Here is a 21,782-nt window from a genome sequence, read left to right as displayed (position 1 = left end):
ACATCCATTGATAGCTTTGCCTGCGCCAGAGGAAAGAGACGAAGCTTGCTGTAGCCTCTCAAGGCCAATGTCGGTGTAGCTGCAGAACTAACAAGGCAGTAGGTCTGTCTTATCCTCACGGTGTCGGACCCTGGGTGGCGGGCCGGTCAAGTACCCTTTGGTCTCCGTATATATGCTCTTGTTTCCTCTCGACTCACCCTCTTCCCTTTCTCCTCTGATTCCTCCCAAAGTTACGGCATATACGTTATTCCCTGTCATTGTCCTGTTCCTACTACAGTCTCTCACTCTCATTCTTTTTGCTGAATCACCAAGCTTGCATTGCACTTTGTCTATTTATTCTCGCTTTGCTTAACTACCACCCCTCTCTCCCAACTCCCTGAGTGTGCTTTGAGACTACAACCAATCTCGGCACTCTCCACTATCCGCTATCGGACCAAGACAACTTTACCGCCAGAAACATGCACGGCTACAGTTCATCAGAAGAGTCGGACGACCCTCGTCGGCCTCGCGCGCCGCCCGCGACCACAGCCAATTCCAACGACCAAAAGAAAAAGAAGAAGAAGAAGCTGCCTCCCCAAAAGTCTATCAATCGAATCTGGAAGAAATTCTCCAAGCGCAAGTTCCAAAGGGCCCTCGCCGTTCTCCCATTCGATCCTGTCCTCCCACCCGCCACCTACCAATCCAATGAGCTGCTCTCGGCGGGATACGAGCGCGCTGCGGAAGAATGCCGACGAAAGGTCGAAAAAATCATTAAAGAATGCAAGCGCGTAAATATGCGATATCGGGATCCTGGTTGGGACTTGGTAAGTTTGTTCAGACAATGTGTTGGAGAATGCGACGCTGACTGATTGGTTAGGATTGGGATCTCAAGTACGAGAAGGGCTATTGTCTCAATACTCTCGGCGTACAAAAGTTTGAACTCAACAGAACGACTCTTCTCAGCTCCAAGGCCTCTGTCCCCAAGGCTGTCAAGCGAGTGCACGAGATCTTCGAGAAGCCCACCTTCATGAAGGATGTGAATGGTGGTGACGTCAAGCAAGGAAGTCTGGGCGACTGCTGGATCATGGCGGGTCTGACGGCCCTCTCCAATGTTCCGGATGGGCTCAAGCGCATCTGCGTCGCCTACGACACTAAGATTGGAATCTACGGCTTCGTCTTTTACAGAGACGGAGAGTGGATCTACTCCATCATTGACGACAAGCTCTATCTCAAGTCTCCATGCTGGGACTCTCCCAGCATGCAGCGAGATCTCCTGCAGCAGATTGACCGCGAGGATGTCGAGAACGTATACCGAAAGACCTACCAGACTGGCTCCAAGGCTCTCTTCTTTGCCCAGTGCAAGGATCAGAACGAGACTTGGGTCCCACTGGTAGAGAAGGCCTATGCCAAGGCGCATGGCGACTATGCGTCCTTGTCTGGTGGCTGGATCGGCGAGGGTCTGGAAGATCTCTCGGGTGGCGTCACCACCGAACTCTTGACGTCTGACATTCTCGACATTGACGAATTCTGGGACAAGGAGATGTCCAGAGTCAATGACGAGTTCCTCTTTGGCGCCTCGACCGGCCTGCTGGAGCACGGCTACGGTGAGCGCAACGGCATCTCAGAGGGACATGCCTACGTTGTCATGGAGGCCCGCACACTCAAGTCTGGCCAGCGCTTGGTGAAGCTCCGAAACCCTTGGGGCAAGGTCCGTAAGGGTATCTGGGAAGGACCCTGGAGTGATGGCTCTAAGGAGTGGACCACCGAGGTCCAAGAGGAGCTCGGCCACAAGTTTGGCAGCGACTCTGTCTTCTGGATCTCGTACGAAGACCTCATTCGCAAGTACTCTCACTTTGATCGCACTCGGCTTTTCCGGGATCGCGATTGGCGATGCTGTCAGCGCTGGATCGGAGTCGATGTGCCATGGAAGGCAGAGTACCATGAGAAGTTCCAGATCAAGTTGACCAAGGACTCGCCCCTTTGCCTAGTGCTGTCTCAGCTTGATGGGCGATACTTCAAGGGTCTCCACGGCCAGTACTCATTCCGCCTACATTTCCGACTTCACTATGAGGATAGCCCCAATGCCGAGGACTACATCGTCCGGTCTCACGGCAACTATCTCATGGACAGGTCGGTGTCAGTGGAACTTCCAGACCTGCCTGCAGGAAACTACGTTGTGTATCTCAAGGTGACAGGCGAGCGAGACTCGAATGCCGCCTCTGTCGAGGACGTCGTGAAGCGCGAGTGTCTTGACAGGGTCGAGAATGAAAAGCTTGCCCAGGTCGGCTACGCCTACGACCTGGCCCACAGCAAGGCATGGGACCACATGGACAAGGTCACCAAGCTTCGCCAGAAGAAGGATCAAGAGAAGGCTTCTGGATGTCGACAAAAGGAGCGTCGCCGCATGTGGGAGAAGCGCCACGTGAACCGCGACGTGACCAAGAAGCAGTCGAGCAAGAACACCGACAAGAGAGCACGCCGACGTGCCGAGTGGGAGGCTGAGCAGTGCCGCCTTGACGAGGAATTCAACGCCAGAGTCAAGGCCGAGAGGGAGGCGCTGAAGCAGGAGAGACTCGCCAAGGCTGAGGCCTTGAAGAAGGCCGAAGCTGAGAAGAAGGCTGAGGAGGCCGATGACGAGTCCTCGGATGACAAGCCCAAGGAGTCTGCTGAGGACAAGTCTGAAGCCAAGTCTGAGGAGAAGACTGAGGACAAACCTGTCGAAGACAAGGAGGCTGACGACAAGTCTACCGAGGACAAGCCTGAGGACAAGCCTGAAGAGAAATCCGAAGAGAAGTCCGAAGAGAAGTCCGACGACAAGGACGAGCCTGTGGTGATTGACAAGGACGGCAAGGATTCTTCCGAGCAGGACTCAAAGGATTTTGACAAGGAGACTCAGGTCCCTGACGATGCTGTCATGTCAGTCTCTACTGGATCACCACAGTTCACTCCCAAGACGATTGATTCCACAACTGTGATCATCGAGGAGAAGCAAGAGGTGCCTCCCGTCAGTGGTCCTCCGCCAGCTCCTGTTGAAGAGGAAGAGCCCCTGCCCGTCCGGCTTCGACCTGCCTATGATTCTGCAGGCGAGTCTTCAGACTCTCCCGTTGAGGACTGGGAGGCCCTCTACAGCAGCGATGACATGACCCGCAAGCCGCGACTCACGCAGTCGAACCAGGCCGTGCATGTGGATGACTACGACTCGGAGGAAGAGCGCATGCCTGATCCATGGAACGCCATCTGCGTTGTTGGCATCCGGGTCTACTCCAAGGACGAGGGTCTAGAGCTCCGCACCGTTATGGAGGGCGGCGAACTTCTTGAAGGAGGCATGGGTGAGAAGGGAGCGGCAGATCTTGACAATGCCCAGTCCAACGCCGGTGGCGTCCGAGCTGGGGATGACAAGGACGCTCCCAAGGACAAGGCCGAGGATGACAAGCTCTATCCTCCGGTAGTCCGCAAGGATGGTGGAGTGATTGAAGAAGTCACGACCACAGGAGAGAGGAACTCTACTATCAAGAGTTACTTTCACATTGACTCGGCCGACACAACTCGGATGAACTCTCCGGCGCCCACACCGTACGAGTTTGACCGTCGGCTGGAGCATCGGGTGTGAAGTGATAGCAAGACTGCATTTCGAAGAGAGCGACTAGAGAAGATTTAGAGAAGACCGATATACCAGACCCCAAGAGTACACGGGATTGGGGGTGCTTTTCTGCTAGCTTGTTTTGCTCTTGGTTAGTGTTTTGGATGGACGAGGAGCGAGGAGGGACAGGCCCTTGGAAGGGATTCTCTTAGGAACGAAGCAACGATAGCAAAGAATGAATTGATTAATGACGATTATACAATGAAAATTGAGTCATCCGTAAATGGTAATTGAGCTATCCGTATAACACTGTAGACAGTGGTGACCAAGGTGAGACTGTTGCGACAGACACGATTCAGATGACGGGATGGAGGCGCCATTCCACGTGCTTCCAGTCCTCAAATTCCAATTGCAAACAGCCCAGGCTGAAACACCGCCAAACATCAGCGCCCAGGACCGCCTAGACTCACTGAGAGGCAGCCGCTAAGCCGCTAAAGGGCAAGTCAAGGTCCCCATAATCCGCGCTATCACCGGGGTCCTGGGTGTGACTGGTCTGAGACTGCGTCAGCTGCCTAGGCAGGTGCTGCTGCGACATGCACCTGCCTCTCACTCATCGCATCGCCTGCGATAACGGAAGCTTATCAGTGGTTCCGTCATTGCCCATCAAGCTCCCATCTTCCTCTCTCTCCCATCATCATTCACATACTTCTTCATTTTATCAACCTTATCTTTTTGTCGCTTCTCTTCGTGTCCATCTTTAACTTTTCCCCCATCATGTAGTCACGGGATCATCTCCCGACATTTATCTCCTCTTTGATACCCTCCTCCCCACAAGTCCATTCATATCTGTTCGACTAGTCCGCAACCATGGCTTCCTCATCAGCTTCGCTGCGTCGCAGCCACGGCTCTTCTGGAGCCTCATCCAGACACTCACATCCTCATTCAAACTCTCACTCGCGCGGCTCGAATTCCCGCTCGCGATCTTTCACACACGACGACAATGCCGACCCCAACATGCCATCCATCTCTATCGACACCCTCGTCAACCACCTGCTCGTCGCTAAGCGCTCCCTCTCCTCCATGACTCTTGTACTACGCGCCAACGAGATCGCTACCGCGGCCCGGCAGTCGCACGAAGACGTCGCCATTCTGGCGGCGCAGGCCGGCTTCTTACGGACGTCGATACTAGACCAGGCTGCCATCCTCGTGCGGGTCCGGAGGAGCCTGCAGGGCACATATGACTGGGGGAAGAAGGACTTTAAGAAGTTGGTCAAGTCGATGGACTTGGCCGACGGAGAGCTCGGGCACACCATGGAGATGCTCCAGAGCACCAGCGTCGAAAGCGTATTTCGGCCGAAAGGTGAGGAGAGACGGACTTTGCTCGACTTCATCGACGAAGGCGGCGTGCATGGCATGCGCGAGACGATGAAGAAGAGCATCCAAGAGCTACAGGTAGGCAAAGTCATCCCAAGCTATCGTATCCCAATGCTGACTTGGCGCAGGCAATTCAGCAGTCGTTTGACGGAGACTTGCTGCGTTTCGATACCGACATTCGCAGCCTCAAGAAGATCATCGTCGATGCTCCGAGCCTGTCACGCGACACCAGCGACACGAATCCGTCCACGGGCGAACTCCTTGAAATATTGGTTGATCACTCAGCCAACATGGCACAGCTGCTGGTGTCATTGACTCATCACTTTGACATGTGCGTCACCGCGATCCGAACTACAGAGGGTGGTGTTGCTCTCGCCCGTAGAAGGGCTGCCGAGGCTACACAATCCCAAGGAAGTGACGCCGTCTCTATCTCAGGAGTTATTGCGGAGCAAGAATCCAACGTCTCTGATCTCGAGCCCAAGACCTCCAAGGACCGCGCAGAGATGCTCAAGGTTGTTATCCAAGACGCCGGAGAGGTGGAAGATGTGGTCCAAGAGATCCAAGAACGCCTTGCGGCTATGGAGCAAGGCTACGCTGTGCTGCAGGAGCAGCACGAGAAGTCGACCAAAGCGTATACAAGTATGCTAGACGCATATGCTATGCTTGGCGACATTGGCGATCGACTCGCCGACTATCTTGCAGCCGAGGGAGACTTTAGAACAAGGTGGGAAATGGAGAAGGAAGGCGTCTATGCCAAGCTTGAGGAGATGCACCAACTCAAGGACTTTTACGAGCGCTATGCCAGCGCCTACGACAGTTTGATCCTTGAGGTTGAGCGCCGACACGCTGTCGACGACCGGGTCAGGAGTATCTGGCGCAAGGCCCAGGACAACGTCGACAAGCTGCTCAAGGAGGACGGCGCATCTCGCGAGACGTTTAGACAAGACGTCGGGGAGTTTCTGCCCACCGATCTCTGGGCGGGCATGCAAGGCTCAGCCAGGAGATGGGCAGTTGTGCCGATCAAGGATGACGGCACTGATGACGACGGCGAGGATGTACAAGGACCTGCGCTACGAAAGAGTGTTGTCGAAGCAGCGCGAGAGAGGCTTCTACGGGCGACCGCAGAGCCAAGACGATGAGTAGACCTCATCTTGTTTGCATTGCATCAGTTACTGGGCAACTTGCTAACTAACTTATTTGGGAACGTGATGGTGTTGGGGATACTGGCGTTTGAGGCTACCGCAAGGAAGGGTATTGGTTCTTGATTGTTATTTGCTTCTTGCTGTTGTTGTAAATACCACCATCCTTTTATTTTTAGTTGCCTGGATCTGGACCTCTGAAAAAGAACTCATCTTCTCTCCATCTATGAATAGCCCGTGCTTCCACACTTGTCTTGTTAAGCATAATCAAGCCTTCCTCCGTCTCATTGGGTGCTAGACGTGCAGCTGAACACATCGTGAGGCATACCCTTGTCGGTTGGGCTTGGGCTAGCTTGTCTGGACTAACATGCTTAATGGTAAGGGAGGAGGGGGTTGTTCCTTGTTTGCTTGCTCAATGTCAAGAGCCGTCTTCTTAATCCAGGTTTTCGACTCTTGATCTACCTCCCATATTCATCAACTTCAAATTCCTAGTCAACTTCAACTACTGATCAACTTGAACTCTCCATCTTCTCCCAAATCTTGTCCGCTATCCAACATTACTCTTCCATCAACATGTCTTCCCCCTCTCGCTTAGACCGCATCCTCCAATCCCTCACCGTCATCCTCCTCACTGGCCTTGTCGTCATCCTCGCCCTCGTCCTCGCCGAGTTCAAACGTATGACGAATCCAAACCACGGCATCGTCTTGAAGGGCAACCAGGAGACGCCTGTCAAGGTAGCTCTGCCGGCGTATATCGACTATCTCGGGTCGAGGGAGAGGCCTATTCACGTCACTGCTATTCCGGCGCCGAATTAGACACGGACAGACGGAGGATGTGCGTGGAGGATTCAGAAGGAGGGTCGGGCCAGCACAAGTAGAACTCTTGTAGAGTCTGCTAATTGTTTGAATATTATCTCCACGACCAATCGTCGCCGCTTCAGCATACAAAAACAACATCCCCCCAAGCCAGGAAACAGTCATCCACCAGCACTTTTGTGGTATCATTCAAAACCAGACCTTTATTATTCCACATCACGAAGCTCAGCGATCACGAATCACCTGCTGAACCTTGGGGTACACTCGGCACATCTCCTGATACAGCTCAGGGTGATCGCGCCACATGACCTGAGGATCCCAGCCAGCAGCAACAAAGATGGTATCGACACCACTCGAAATGGGTGTGGTAAAGATATTTGCGATCTGGAAGCCGATGAGGAACGAAAAGACCATCACCACCGGAGTATAGGCACCGTCGCGGTTGTAGGCGGGGTCTGTAAAGTAGAGGAAGAGGTATGCGAGGAGGGTGCAGGCGTAGGCGATGAACAGGGCACCGAACGAGAGGACAGGGCCGATGAGACAGTCCTACAGGGTTAGCAATAGTTCTAGAATAGGGGCTTGACAAACTCACATTGATCAGAGCATCAATACCACGATCCTTGATCATCTTCCAAGTATCCTTGGCAGCTGCAAAATAGGGCTTGCCATACAAGGCAATGTGACAAAAGGCATATCGGTTGAGGAACTCGACGGCCCACTCCAACAGTCCCAGGAAGCAGCTGATGCAGCAGAACAGGGCATACCCGAGGATGCTTCCATCGGCTGCCTCCTGGTTTCGTGCAGCATTGCAGAGCTGACGAAGGAACTGAACAATAGCAACCAACAAGCTGCCCAGGCTAATGGATCCAAAACTGTACGTCAAGGCTCGCTTGGCAGAAGCGCGCGTGGCATCCTTGGGGAAGTTGTGGGGGCAAAAGTACCAAGATCCATATACACCAGCAATGGTTGTGTGGATCGTGTTCTTGAGCCATTCCGAGAACCAGTACATGGCAAAAGTGACAAAGACAAGGAGGCCGATGACCTTGCCTTGGCTACAGCCGCCATCGCTGCATGACGGATTGTCGTCGGCGGGCTGGTATTTGACGTAGATGGCGACGAGAGTAATCGAGTACCAGGCGGCGAAAGCAGTCGCAATCAGGCCTCCGATCAGGCTGGTGAGGTAGACATGGCCGTACTTCTTGCTGACATCGATAGTCGTTCTAAGCATAAGGGCCGAGAATGGAATGCGCGAGATCCATGTCCAGAAGCAAAAGGCCATAAACAGACCAAAGATGAGGAACACAATACCAGCAGACCAGTACTTGCGCCAGAGGTAGAAAATGGCAGTTCCGAGTGCCCAGCAGACATTGAGAATTCCCGTGACCCAGATAAACTGCTTCGGAAAGACTCGCGCTAGCCAGATGTACGCGTACGAGAGGACAAAGGCGACGGCGAGGACAAACATGAACAGAATGATGGTGCTCGTGTTCAGAGAAAAGTCATTGCGGTTGCCGTAGATGCCAGAGCCAGCGTTTCCGCGGTTAGCGGCGTATCCTTGAAGAGTAAGGCCCGAGACGACTACGAAACCGATGAAGACGAGAATGAGCTATAGAGTGAGATGATGCTCGCATGTTTGAAGGCGAGGGTCAACATACGAGAATACCAGCCCAGAGATCATTGTACTTGGGCTTAGGAACTTTGAATTGCTCCTCAAATGACGCCTTTTCTCCATCGTAGCCCTGGGCGGGCATGTATCCGTTTCCATTCTGAGGAGGTCCTTGTTGGTATGGCTGTTGCTGCGGTTGCTGCTGGTATTGGGGATGAGAAGGAGGTGGAGGCTGAGGTTGGTATTGCTGTTGGTAGCCGGCGCTGGAATATTGACCGTTGGCCGGCTGGTTGGGGTTGTAGTAGCTATCGGATTCGCCCATGATGGCGGCGACTATCGATGAAGCTGTCGCAATTGGTGAAGCTGTCGCACAGCTGAACTGAGGGTATCACGGAGATCGGCGCAGGGATGTCGAATACAGAATGGCGACGTGAATTAAATCAATGCTGAAGCATCAATTGTCGATTGAATCGATGGAACGACGATGAAGGTTGCAAGTTCCAAGTTGCAATGGACACTCTCCCTCGGCAACAGCAAGATCATGACCTCGAACCTAATTAATCGGTACCTAGCGGGGTGTCAACAAGGTCGCTCCTACCTCCAAGACAACTCCAAGACATTTCTTCACCTTGGCCCGACTCTATGAGGTCATTGAGGCGCCAGCTCCCAAGCACGGCAATTACCCTAAAACGAAAATCCGTAACCGTATCGGGTTTAGCTCCATCAAGAAAGTCCCGTCTGACGAATCAGAGGTCTTGGCTCTGGCCATCCCCCCTGTAGCTACAGAGCACGAGGAGCTGAAATCTGGTGCTGGTTGCGTGCAGGCTCCGAGTCCAAGACGCCGCTAGAGGCTCGTCCGGTGCCGTGGAGCCGAATGCCAATCTCCTGATCATACACTCAGAGTGTTTGCGATGGATGATTTGAGAATTCATTCTTGGGCCGTGTCTCAGGATGAGTGCATCTCGCCGTTGTTTGAGCAGCATGCAGAAGCACAACATGCAAGAACGTTTGTGTCGGTTGACGGATGCAGGTCGCCTAACATCCACCAGCCAAGGTTCGCCAGAGACAGGAGGTAGGAGGACGCGTCCTACGGCGACGTGATCAGCACCGAACGCGACATGCTTCTTGTCACTATGCCGTCCTTGATGTATCGAGTTGACAACGGCTCTACAGCAATATAGTTTTAGGTCGTCAGTATCGCCTTCAACGAGCACCTACGTGAGGAGAGCCGCAACAAGACTATCCAGGGCATCACGACTTGACCCTTCTCTCCGGTAGTGGATGCAGTCTTGGTTGCCAGTCCGTGTGCCCTCCCTTGTCACGGGATTAATAGCTAGACCGGGAATAACGTCCAAGGCCACAGACTGGTTGCCCTCTGCAAGATGCTGTGAAACAGGATTGTTTGGTTGCAGTGCTGCAAATATGTTGGCCATCCCATGTCGATCGCAACGTCGCCTTCGTATTGAAATCAATAGAGTGCTACCGTCTGTAGCTGACCCCCTGATGCATGCCAAATCGCGTGTCCTCTTCTGAGACGATCGACTTTCCTTTTGGCTATTCAGTGGTGTGAGGTTCTGGCCAGAGCGTTGGAGACTTGCGTCTCCCGATCGGTTGGGCCGTTCCCAACACTCGATCAGACAGGACATGGATTTGGTGTGTAGGCTGCCAGGTTACAAGGAAGAACTGCACTCAAGAGGAAACTGGTCTGAGAACACAGACAACTCCCGGCTATTATGTGTCAGCACCTACAATGCTATTCAAGACCTGGTTCGAAAAACCTCGCGGATAGAATGCCCCGAGATGATAGAGACGACGCTAGTGCCCAAACATGAGACTCCAGAAAAATTGAGACGGTCAGTTCATGCAGTCTCTCACGGGAAGATCTCCCCGGATCTAATATCTTATCGCCCCAAAGGAAACGACCAAGCTAAAAGGTTCATGTCAGAACAAGCTCTGTGTGACACTACGTAAAGACAAACGAGTTGGTCGTCAACCAGTCCGAGTGGTCGTCGAGGTCCGGTGCAGCGGGTTGTCGGGGGGCGAGGCGAGATTGTCGAACGATGGAGCCCCATCATGGGGATAAAACGGGAACCCATCTTCGTCTCGTCTGTGGAGGGTGCCCGTGGTTTTTGGGAGTTGCCTGCAATGGTAACCGTGTTGCCCGCAATGGCAAGTGGGATAATTGTGAGGCCCGTCATGGTGGAGCACGTTGTTACGGCACGGCATCTCACGCAACAGTTGATGGTGCCTGGATCTCGCATCTCGTGGTTTTGTCGAGGAGGAGGTTAGCGACTACTTGGGGATGTTGGGTTGGCGAGAACGGGTCAGTATCCGATTGAAGGAGCTCAAGTATGACTCCAACCAAGTTTCTCAATGATCTCGTCCCTCTTACTTCCTCGTCTGAGTCGTCTCATATCCGTTCTCGGACCGGAACAGCAAGGGCAGGCAAAGCATCCCGGCCCGTTCCTGTTGAAACCAGGGTCCCCATCGAGATGACCCCTCCACAACACCCCGTGATGCGGCCAATGTCGAGCTTCGACCATCTCAAGCGGAGTTTGTATAAGTAATGAAAATACTAAAAAGCCGAATCCCCAAGCCTTCTGGAAGACTAGGTTCTCCTCTTGTCGGCCAACGCTGATCGAGTCGCTTGACGCTGCGGAATGCTTATTTCCTGCAGCGCGACGTGTAACATGGGAGGACGAGATGAAAGGCCGTTGAGGATTTACGGGATCCAGTTCAGTCGCCAGATCGAAGCTAGGGTAGCAGGTTTTTTCTTACTTGTCCCCAGTCGGGCATCTCTCACCCGAGGTCGGGACGGTGTCTCCGTAGGATGGGGTAGCTATTGATGATGACTCGGAGTCACTGAGACTTGGTGACGGGAACAAGGTGAGCGGCGCATCACCTACCGGCAAGGGGAACAAGAGCCCGGCAGTAGGGACCAAGTTTGGTAAGCAGATGATGACTCAGGCTATTAATCAACAGACGATCATTCCCTGTCCCTTGTCCTAGAAGGAAGAAATCGACATCCATTGAAATGTTTTTTTCGCAGAAGCTGCATGGAACAAACCACCGAAGCCAGTTCGCATGGCAGTGATCGAAGTGGCGTTCCAAAACAACACTCCACCCACTGCAAAATCTTTCCTTTTGGCCACGGCGGCTCAGGCCGATTGGTCGCATCATGCGCTGAGCCTCACCTTGGGAGCGGCCAAGCCGTGCCACTACCGCGACCTAAGTTAGCTACCACCCCTGGTCCCCTTGGATTTTTCTAGCGCGGCTCGGGAGAAGTAGACGCATCAGAAAAACCTCTCTCTTCCTGGGAAATCTCGCCATGTCCAACACACCCTACGGATGCGCCCTTCCAACATCTCTCCCCATCTTGGGGTCTTTTGCCCCTCGGACATCTCCACACAAGCTCTCTAGCATCGACATCCCACGCCTTGATCATCCCAGTTCGAGATGAAGAAGGGACGGAAAACAGGGGATAGGTGACAGGGGACTGAGGTGCACCTCTCCTCTAGAGGAAACGAGTCGCCGGCGCCGGGCCATCATGATGAGCATTTTTGGACTCCTTCGAGACAGACGGGGGCGAACCATGGAAAACTCTTGGGCCACCCTCCCATCCATTCCCATTCCCCATCACCCGTGGAGAAGAATTTTGCGCAATGGGCCCATGATGGATGGAGCCCTGGCCCCGAGATGGGTTAACCAAGCGTTGAGAGGTCCTCTCATATTTTTTTACATAACAACCGTCTCTCCAGCCCACTTGGTGCTTGCTTCTGCTCCCTCCATGCTCTGTTCCGTCTCGTCTTCCTCAGCTGTGGTTTGCCTTTCCGGCTCTGTCCTTTGAGCATATCTCGGACAACCTCGTCATTTCGCCTCCTCCACGTCCATCTCGTCAAGCCTTGCCTCGGCTGACTACCTATTGTCAACGGTCGCAGATCGAGAACCAACCCCCTGTTTCTCCTGTTTGTTAATCATCGGCCTTGTTAGAGCCATAGCACCCTTCCGAAAACAGCAACCATGCTCCTCGAGTCATCGTCAGACGAAAAGTCGCCTCGGGCGAGCAACGAGAAGAAGGTCTCTCCCACTCGAGAGGATGTCGAGGCTGGTGAGAGCGGTCTTGACCGTGGCATGAACTCTCGTCACCTTCAGTTCATCGCCATCGGTGGTACCATTGGAACTGGTCTCTTCCTCGGTGTCGGTCCTGCCCTCGCCAAGGCTGGTCCCGTCTCTCTCCTCATCGCTTTCTTGTTCATGGGTTCGGTTGTCTATGCTGTCATGGTCAGCTTGGGCGAGATGGCTTCGTATATCCCTATTGCCGGTTCCTTCACCTCGTACGCTGCTCGCTTTGTCGACCCCAGCATCGGCTTCGCTATGGGTTGGATCTACTGGTTTAGTTGGTCCATCACATTCGCCCTTGAACTTACCGCCGCCGGAATGATCATCCAGTATTGGGACAGCAGCCTCAGCATTGGCATCTGGATCGCCGTCTTCTGGTTCATCTTTACCGCTCTCAACTTCCTCCCTATCCGCTGGTTCGGTGAGGTGGAGATGTGGTTCTCTATGATCAAGGTTATTACCATTATCGGCTTCATCATCTTCTCCATCTGCATCAATGCTGGTGTGGGTAAGGAGGGTTATCTTGGCTTCACTTACTGGAAGAACCCCGGCCCCTTCAACACTTACATGGATATCGAGGGTCCTACTGGTCGCTTCGTTGGTTTCTGGGCTGTCCTCGTCACTGCCGGATTCAGTTACCAGGGGACTGAGCTCGTTGGTGTCGGTGCTGGTGAGACGGCAAACCCTCGCAAGGCCATCCCTGAGGCCATCCGCTGGACCTTCTGGGGCATCTTTGGCCTGTTCATGGCCACCGTCTTCTTTGTCGGCATCAACGTGCCCTCCAACGACCCAGCTCTCGACAGTGGTGCTACCGATGCCTCTGCCTCGCCTCTCGTCATTGTGGCCATTCGTGCTGGCGTGAGTGTTCTTCCTGACATCATCAACGCCGTCCTCCTGACAGCTGTCCTCTCGGCTGCCAACTCCAACGTCTACTCGAGCAGCCGTATCATGGTGGCTCTGGCTGAGGACGGCCTTGCCCCCGCCTTCATGAAGCGCACCAACAAGTTCGGTACCCCCTACTTTGCCGTCGCTTCCTGCTCTGTCCTGGGTCTGCTCGGTTTCATCAACCTCTCATCCAGTGGTGAGACCGTCTTCAACTGGCTGCTCAACATCAGCGCCACGTCGTGCTTCATCACCTGGGTCCTCATCAACGTCTGCCACATCCGGTTCCAGAAGGTGATGCGCGTGCAGGGCATCCCCCGCTCCGAGCTGCCCTACCACGCTCCCTTCCAACCCTACCTGTCATACTATGGCGCCTTCTTTGTCGCCCTCATCACCCTCACCTGCGGCTTCACCGTCTTCATCGAGTGGAACACTGGCGACTTCTTCTCCAACTATGTCAGCCTGATGCTATTCTTCGTGGCCTACCTCGGACACAAGATTATTCGTCGGACCAAGGTTGTGCCTCTTGCTGAAGTTGATCTTAGCAAGGGACGATCGGATATTTGAGGTGCTTTTGGAGTATAGGGCGGGAAAAAAGTTTAATGTTTTTGGCGTACTGATGTAATGTTGTAATAAGACGTGATGATATCGTTGGCGATCTTGTTTGGTTTCGCGTGATTTGTCTTGAGTGGTCCACGAAATAGTGGGAAGTATGACCAACATGGCTTCATGTGGCATTCGTGAATATGGATAGCATTCGATGCGACGACCGTATATAAAGATGTGTTCTTCGGTTTCCATAACAGGTCGCCACTCGGCAATGTCATGTTGCCAAGGGCACACAACCTTCACTAGAAGGACTGTACCCTCGGCTCAAGGCTGCAACATCGCATCGGGTCTGCAAAGTCATCCATTGTTAGATTCATGCAATTCGGCGTGGTTGTGATTGTACTCACATGTGCATCATGGCATCAATGCCTCACCATCTCGCGGCTTTGGCAGGCCATCCAATGCACAACTGCAGGATGAAGCATCATGTCACTTGAGGAATGTCGCTTGGGGGGAGTAATTTGTTGGGAAATGGCCCTGGGGGGGTCGGGCTGTTTATTATATTTTATTTGGTTTGAATTCAGCAAGAGATCCCGATGCTTCGCATGATGCTGGATCCATAGGCTCCATCCACGGCTATTTTTTTAGGAAGGAATTCACGAGCTCAGAGCATGGTCGTAAGACAACAAGATATTTATTATCAAATTGATTGCTTCCATGCCATTAACATTAAAAACATGCCGTCAGTTGGAAACAAACTGAACTCCCCGAAGCTTCATTCACGATACTCACCTCACGAACCCAAGGTGGTCTCACATCATCTTCCTATTCGGGTAACCCTCAGCCAAGGCAATTCAGGGACGCAATCCGGATAAAACAAGCTCTTTGCACGTCCACTGATTCGCCGGGCACACCACCCAATGTCTGTCCATTCTCCCCGACCGTCATGCAGGGCGCATGCAGGGCGATCAATGTGGTAATGGGCGACGTGTGGTGGCGATGGGCCGACCCCCATGCCCTTCGGGTCGTCGGGGCCTATCGATATGATGGAGGATCAAGGGAATGATGATGCAATTTGGTTCCGTGACCTTGGTTTCACAGTTTTTGGGGGGTGATGAGTTGGCAATTTGCTGATTGAAGCGGTATCGACGCGTGTTGCGTCTCGGTCAGCGCAAAGAGGAATGGGGGCATTCATTACACGATGGGTTGATCCTTGGAACGCGCCTTGCGAGATCCGAAGGTTGTCACCTCCTCGCGTGAGAAGTATCCCGAATTGAAAGAAAGTTAATCACGCAATCGACATCCCGCGGATGTCAAGGTCTCGACGAGTCTGTACGTGGCACTGGTCATCCGGGGCAGGCAAGTTGTACGTCAACTCAGCTCGCGAGGGCGAATCAAGAAGTTCTCGTGACCAAGCCCCCGCGCAACTGTTTTGTCAATGACATTGAGCTATTCCGCACAGACATGCTTCAGACTCATTCTCATGAACGGATGATTCTCCTTGGCGTGGATGTCATTCTTGAACACCATGATCGGGACTTGAAGCCGATGTACACGGGGAGTTTACGACTTACCCTACAACTAGGAGAAGCTGAACTGGGAAAAGCGCTTATTCAACCCTGGCATCGGGAGCTTCCGATTGGTGCCCTGCAATTAACGCTAGGGACGCAAGGGGGATAGCGTCCTGAGACAAGAATGGCTTTAAAGCACGTGAAAGTGGCCCAGCCGTCTGGTTGGGAGGCTGTTTCACTGACGGATCAGCCATGAACGGGAGGGCTTTTGACTTGGCATTGGCGTTGTCTGAAGATATTTCTTAAATATTTGGTACTCTGGAATTCTTGCTATAATTCCCCCTTACAAAATGACCAGAATTATCACCTCGACTGCACAGAAACAACCACAAAGGTCCCTCTCCACCCCCCAAACGTGCTACCACCTTCTCCAGGGACACGATGGAGCCGATCCCCTCCCCCTCGAAAAACTGGCGGGCAGCTAAACCTGATCGGGACCTAGGTCTAGCGGTATGGTTTCTGGTGGCGGCTCAGCTGCAACCCAATCACCAACCGCCAATTCCCGACGTGGGGGCTTTGCCAATCCAACATTGCCCTGATGGATGCATAATTGGCCTTGATGAATGTGGCCTTGCTCACAGCAGCTGTGGTTGACCAGTCTCTGGTCGTGGCAAGTCCTGCGTTTATAAAGCATTGGTTGTGGGAGCAAGTTGAACGGGAATCTGGAGACATAATCCCCCACTTGGACATTATCATCGCCGTCTCTTCTTCCCATTTGTGGGGACGAGATAAAACTCGGATCTTGGAGTCAAAAGAAGCCTCTATCCCGCCATTGACCCCGCGAGAAGCTCTCCACGATCCGTTTCAAGCAATGGGAACCGTTTGAGACGTGACATCTTGACCAGAAACCCTCCGTACTCGCTCAATTCCACGTGGTGTCTACACACTGGCAGACCCGAACCTGGGACCCTTTCTCGTATTACCGGAAGCCTCCGCCTGTCCGCAATTAATTGTTGGGATCGGATCCAAGCATTAGTTTACCGGTCCCCGTCACCGACATCTTTTTTGGAGTAACGCCTTGCAGATTGGTCGCGTGACCCACCCACCGCTTCTAAAAGATACAACTACCCGAGGCCCCTTCACATTTCTGTCTTGCTCCCTCTTGATACCCCCCAAGTCTAGCCCTTTATCATGACCATTATCGACATCAACAAGGACTTGGCTGCTCTGTTTGAGCAGCAGGCGGCTGCCACGCCTGATGCTGTGGCTCTTGAGGATGAGAAGAGATCGCTCACCTATGCCGAGCTCGACAGGGAGACGTGGGCTCTGGCTGAGCGGCTGCGCAACCACGGTGTTGGTCGCGATGACCTCGTCGGTGTCCTTATGGGACGGAGTGCCGATTACGTGATTGCATCTGTCGCTGCTCTCCGCGCTGGTGGTGCTTTTCTCGTCCTTGAGGTGGCATATCCTCCAGGTCTTTTGCGAGATGTCATTGAGGATGCAAAGCCAACTGTCATCTTGACTCAGGTCGAGCACGCCAGCCACATCAAGTCTGATGTTCCCGTCATTATTGTCGACCACCCCGACAAGGAGGCTAGGGGAGATATTACACCTCAATTGGACGAGAGACGTCCGTTGCCCGAGGAAGACGACGTCGAGAGGCTCGCCTTTGTCTCATACTCTTCTGGTACCACTGGACAGCCCAAGGGTATCATGAACCCCCACAGAGCCGCCATCCGCTCATACGACCTGCGATTCGGCGTCAGCGACCTCAAGCCCGGTGACAGGGTAGCTTGCAACGTCTTTTTCATCTGGGAGATGCTGCGGCCTCTTCTGCGGGGTGCCACCACTGTCGCTATCCCCGACCACGCCAGCTATGATCCCGTTGCTCTTGTTGAGCTTCTCTCTTCGTGGCGCATCACCGATACCCTCATGACACCGACACTTTTGGCCACTGTTCTTTCTCGACACCCCAAGCTTGGCGAGCGTCTTCCTCACCTTCGCTCGTTGTGGCTCAATGGCGAGGTTGTTACCACCGACCTTGTGCGCCGCGCCGTTGACGCTCTCCCCAACGCCCGTCTTCTTAACGTCTACAGCGCTAGCGAAACCCACGAGACTGCAGTGGGTGACATCAAGACATTTATCGACTATGACACAAGAGTATGTCCTGTCGGTCCTCTCACCGACCCTGAACACACTTACATCCTTGATGAGGCCGGCAACAGAGTTGGTCCCGGTGTAAGTGGTGAGCTGTACGTGGGCGGTGACCTCCTGGCAAGAGGATATCTCAACCTACCCGAGACCACCGCCAAGGCGTTCCAGTCGGATCCTTTCGACCCTGAGAAGGATGCGCGCATGTACAGAACCGGTGATCTTGCGAGGTTGCTTCCTAGCGGACTTTTGGAGATCACAGGCCGAGTTGGAGGTATGATCAAGACCCGTGGCTACACCGTCCAGCCTGGCGCCGTTGAGAGCGCTATCCGAAAACACTTGGCTGTTCGTGATTGTGCAGTCATTGCCCACGGTGAGGGTTTGGAGAGGCAGATTGTGGCATACATCGTCCGCGAACAGGGCGAGCCCAGAGATCGAACCATTCCCATCATTGATGAGTATGGATACAGTCCGGTGGCTCGACGTGCTCTTTCAGACCACCTTGCTCACTACATGATTCCCCCTGTCTGGGTTGAGCTCGACGAACTTCCTACACATGGAGTTTCTGGCAAGACTGATCTCAAGGCTCTGCCTCCGCCGCCATCTCCGCGGTCACCCAAGGCTCCCCCGAAGAAGGAGCACAACATCAAGATCAAGATGGAGACCATCATCATGCTCTGGGCAGCATCTCTCAACATGCCCGCTAATGCTATCACACCAAAGCACGACTTTTTCGACCTGGGTGGTCACTCCCTGGCTCTCGCTGACCTTGCGAGCCGACTTACCAGGACCTTTGGATTCCCTGTTCCTCTTGCACCTTTGGCTGGAAACCCCACTCTGGAAGGACATCTCTCGGCAGTCAAGGCGGCTCGAGATGGACATACCGCTGCTGTGCAGGCTGATCTGCCGGCTGTTCTCCGCGCAGATTCAGCCCTGCCTGAAGAGATCCAGTCGAATGGTACCCCGATGCGTGCCCTCAAGGACGCTGACACTATTCTTTTGACTGGTGTCACTGGATACCTTGGAGCCTTCCTTCTCAAGACCTTGGTCGACTCTACCGATGCTCACATCATCTGTCTTGTGCGATTCCCCGAACCTGTAGAGGACTGTGCACCGGCTGGTATGGCCCGAATCCGAAAGAACTTGATCGACCTGGGCGTGTGGGAGGATTACCTGTTGGAGCGCATGGAGATCTTGCCAGGGACACTCGCTAGGAAGCGTTTTGGTCTCTCGCCTGAGGCCTTTGACGAGTTGGCGACTCGTGTGCAAGTCATTGTGCACGCTGCCGCCACCGTCAACTTGGTGTATCCCTATGCTGCTCTGAGGAATGCCAATGTGGGAGGTACGAGGGAGATTCTGCGACTCGCAGGCCGCAGTGGAGCGACTGTTCATCACGTTTCCACCAACGGTGTTCTCCCCCCTTCCACTGAGGGCTGGTCTGAGGATGTTGTCATTGATATTGACGATGTCCCGACCAAGCTTTTGGATGGCTATGGTCAGACCAAGTGGGTTGCTGAGAGGCTCGTCTACGAGGCCGGCCGCCGAGGTATTCCTGTTCGAGTGTATCGACCTGGTACCATTACCGGTCACAGCCATTCTGGTTCGACGAATGCTTGGGATCTGATGAACGCCATCTTGGTCGAGTCATTGCAGCTCGGCCGTGCGCCGGATGTCGATGGATGGTTCCTAGAGATGACGCCTGTGGACTTTGTTAGCAAAGCCATTGTCACCCTCGCCAACCACACGGATGATGAAGACCAGACTCTGTACCATCTGGGTGATCCTGCTCCCGTGGCCTCCAAGGACGTATTTGACTCTCTGGCTAAGATTGGCTACCCCACAGAGCCTCTCCCATGGGACGAATGGGTTGCTCTCTGGCATGAGAAGCGAGGCGACAGGAAGGGAGGAGACGATCCCTTCACCGTTGATATTCTCCGCGGTGGTATGCCCAACGTAGAGGTTCTCAAGTCTGTCATCGTGCTCAAGGATGGCAAGACACAACCAACCCTAGACAAGTACGAGGTCTTTAGACCCAAGATTGACGACGGTCTCTTGGAGATCTATACCCGCCACTTCTACGCGCGAGGTTGGTTGCCTCGTCCTCCTAAACGCGTGCAGGTCAACGGCGTGGCCAAGAAGGCAAACAAGGGTCGTCTGGCCGGAAAGGTTGCTGTCGTGACGGGTGCTTCTTCTGGCATCGGTGCCGCTGTCGCTGCTGGCCTCGCCAAGGAGGGTGCGCATGTCGCCCTGGCAGCTCGACGCACCGAGGCCCTCGAAGGCGTCAAGAAGAAGATTGCTGTGCACGGAGGCAAGGTGCTGCTCCACAAGACGGACGTGACAGACAAGGCCCAGGTGGAGTCCCTGATGAAGGAGGCGAGCGAGAAGCTGGGCCCTGTCGACATCCTTGTCAGCTGCGCGGGTGTCATGTACTTTACCATGATGGCCAACAACCAGACGGACGAGTGGGAGCGCACCGTCGATGTCAACTGCAAGGGTTTGCTGCACTGCCTGTCGTCTACGGTGCCTGGCATGCTCTCCCGCGGCAGCGGCCACATCGTGGCCATCTCGTCGGATGCCGGCCGCAAGGTGTTCCCCGGCCTGGGCGTCTACTCTGCCAGCAAGTTCTTTGTCGAGGCGACTCTGCAGGCTCTGCGACTCGAGACAGCGGGCTCCGGCCTCCGGGTGACGTCGATCCAGCCCGGAAACGTGGCGACGGACCTCCTGGGCATGTCGACGGACCAGGAGGCGCTCAAGAAGTACGGTGAGCCCTCGGGCGCCAAGGTGCTGGAGCCCGAGGAGGTTGCGAGCTCGATCGTGTACGCTGTGTGCCAGCCACCTCATGTGGCAGTCAACGAGGTTCTCATCGAGCCTCGGGATGAGCCTATCTAAGCGGGTTAATTAATCTTTTCTTTTTCATCTATGTATCTAGATTTCCTCCTGCATCAGGGATTTGTGTTCTTATTTTTCCTTTCTCGATATGATCGGATCATGATGATGTAGCTTAGCGACTCAACGGGCGTTGGATACAAGAATGGATGGAATGGCAGGGGCTTTTGGGTCTGGGCGTCTCAACACGCTCGGCGGAGATACTATAAGTAAACCTATACCCCTTTTCGAAGCTGAATAAGAAATTGAATTCTTACTGTAAAATCCTCGCCTCAGGTGAAATCTTTGCTCGCGTAGAGAGAGACCGCTCGCCTAGAGTTTAGCGCCCATGGAATAAAGATTCCCCCCTTGTCAAGGATCTACGGACGAAAAATATCCCTTGGACGACGGCGGGGATGTTCCAGGGCCAGCCTGAAACAAGGGCATCTGTGTCTCGTTTCGCGTTGAAAGATGGGCATAGTTTTTCCATGGCTTAGAAAACGTTTATCTGGCAGATGGAGGATCCACTGGTTGACAGGGGTTTGGAGGAGGGGAAGAGGGAAGAGGGCATTGGGGATGGACGTTTGGAGATTGAGTTTCAATTAAGAGAGGGGATGATTTGTTTATAGTGTTGATTGATGTTTCTGAATTTGATTGAAGTAAAAGAGAAGAATGGTGAGGTTGTGGTAGTTGAAGGCATCACCGCTCTTCAACGCTGTTCCGGTATTTCCTCTTGTCGAATCTAAGCGAATCTCAACTGAGGATTTTCGACCGAGGATTTCCAGCGCGGAACAAAATTGACCAAGATTTCCTTCCCCTGGGCGGCGGCCACAAGTTGAGGCTCAAACGCTGCATGTCGATGTTCCACCAATCGCCTGTGTGCCCCTTGCGCTGGCTCCAAACGCGCCGCGACAAGGGTCCGTGTTAGGATTTCCGGTGAGTCGGTGGGTTTGCATCTTGGCGGTGTTCATGGGGTGATCAAAGATGAACTTGACACAAGTTATGGGCATGGTGAATTGTTAATGCCGATGAGACGGTAAACGAAACGTGGTGTGAGCTGATGTGTTTATGCAAACAGTTTGGTCTGTAGAGGACTTGTTTGGACGATTTTTGAGTTGCAACAAGACAATTGAGCAGCTGGTGATCATTGATAGCTGCCCTGTTAAGCTTGACTGCAATTGACTGCATTGAGCTCCTCCACTCTCGGCCGG

General features: G+C 53.7%; 6 protein-coding genes across 6 annotated transcripts; 5 read left to right on the top strand and 1 right to left on the bottom strand.

The window, feature by feature from the left end:
- Positions 1 to 458: 458 nt before the first annotated feature.
- Positions 459 to 3,589, top strand: LRP88_09478 (uncharacterized protein; the record flags this gene model as incomplete). The annotated part of the gene is made up of 2 exons (XM_083245964.1): positions 459 to 803; positions 857 to 3,589. The coding sequence occupies 2 exons, from the start codon at positions 459 to 461 to the stop codon at positions 3,587 to 3,589; spliced, it is 3,078 nt and encodes a 1,025-aa protein (XP_083097077.1).
- Positions 3,590 to 4,573: 984 nt separating this feature from the next.
- On the top strand, positions 4,574 to 6,072 carry LRP88_09477 (protein kinase regulatory subunit ATG17; the record flags this gene model as incomplete). Its single annotated transcript, XM_083245963.1, has 2 exons — positions 4,574 to 5,011; positions 5,062 to 6,072. 2 exons carry the CDS (start codon positions 4,574 to 4,576, stop codon positions 6,070 to 6,072), a joined length of 1,449 nt encoding a protein of 482 aa, XP_083097076.1.
- Positions 6,073 to 6,645: 573 nt separating this feature from the next.
- Positions 6,646 to 6,888, top strand: LRP88_09476 (uncharacterized protein; the record flags this gene model as incomplete). Its single annotated transcript, XM_083245962.1, has 1 exon — positions 6,646 to 6,888. The coding sequence occupies one exon, from the start codon at positions 6,646 to 6,648 to the stop codon at positions 6,886 to 6,888; it is 243 nt and encodes an 80-aa protein (XP_083097075.1).
- A 225-nt stretch (positions 6,889 to 7,113) lies between these two features.
- On the bottom strand, positions 7,114 to 8,816 carry LRP88_09475 (plasma-membrane choline transporter-domain-containing protein; the record flags this gene model as incomplete). The annotated part of the gene is made up of 3 exons (XM_083245961.1): positions 7,114 to 7,434; positions 7,601 to 8,494; positions 8,544 to 8,816. 3 exons carry the CDS (start codon positions 8,814 to 8,816, stop codon positions 7,114 to 7,116), a joined length of 1,488 nt encoding a protein of 495 aa, XP_083097074.1.
- Positions 8,817 to 12,514: 3,698 nt separating this feature from the next.
- LRP88_09474 (amino acid permease/ SLC12A domain-containing protein) lies at positions 12,515 to 14,062 on the top strand (the record flags this gene model as incomplete). Its single annotated transcript, XM_083245960.1, has 1 exon — positions 12,515 to 14,062. One exon carries the CDS (start codon positions 12,515 to 12,517, stop codon positions 14,060 to 14,062), a length of 1,548 nt encoding a protein of 515 aa, XP_083097073.1.
- Positions 14,063 to 16,746: 2,684 nt separating this feature from the next.
- On the top strand, positions 16,747 to 20,595 carry LRP88_09473 (uncharacterized protein; the record flags this gene model as incomplete). Its single annotated transcript, XM_083245959.1, has 1 exon — positions 16,747 to 20,595. The coding sequence occupies one exon, from the start codon at positions 16,747 to 16,749 to the stop codon at positions 20,593 to 20,595; it is 3,849 nt and encodes a 1,282-aa protein (XP_083097072.1).
- Positions 20,596 to 21,782: the final 1,187 nt, after the last annotated feature.

This window comes from Fusarium phalaenopsidis (genome assembly GCF_050370095.1).
Source record: "Fusarium phalaenopsidis strain FUZ10S chromosome Unknown contig_32304, whole genome shotgun sequence".
NCBI lineage: Eukaryota > Fungi > Ascomycota > Sordariomycetes > Hypocreales > Nectriaceae > Fusarium > Fusarium phalaenopsidis.
The sequence above is the reverse complement of the archived record's forward strand: the minus strand, read 5'-3'. Positions and strand labels throughout refer to the sequence as shown.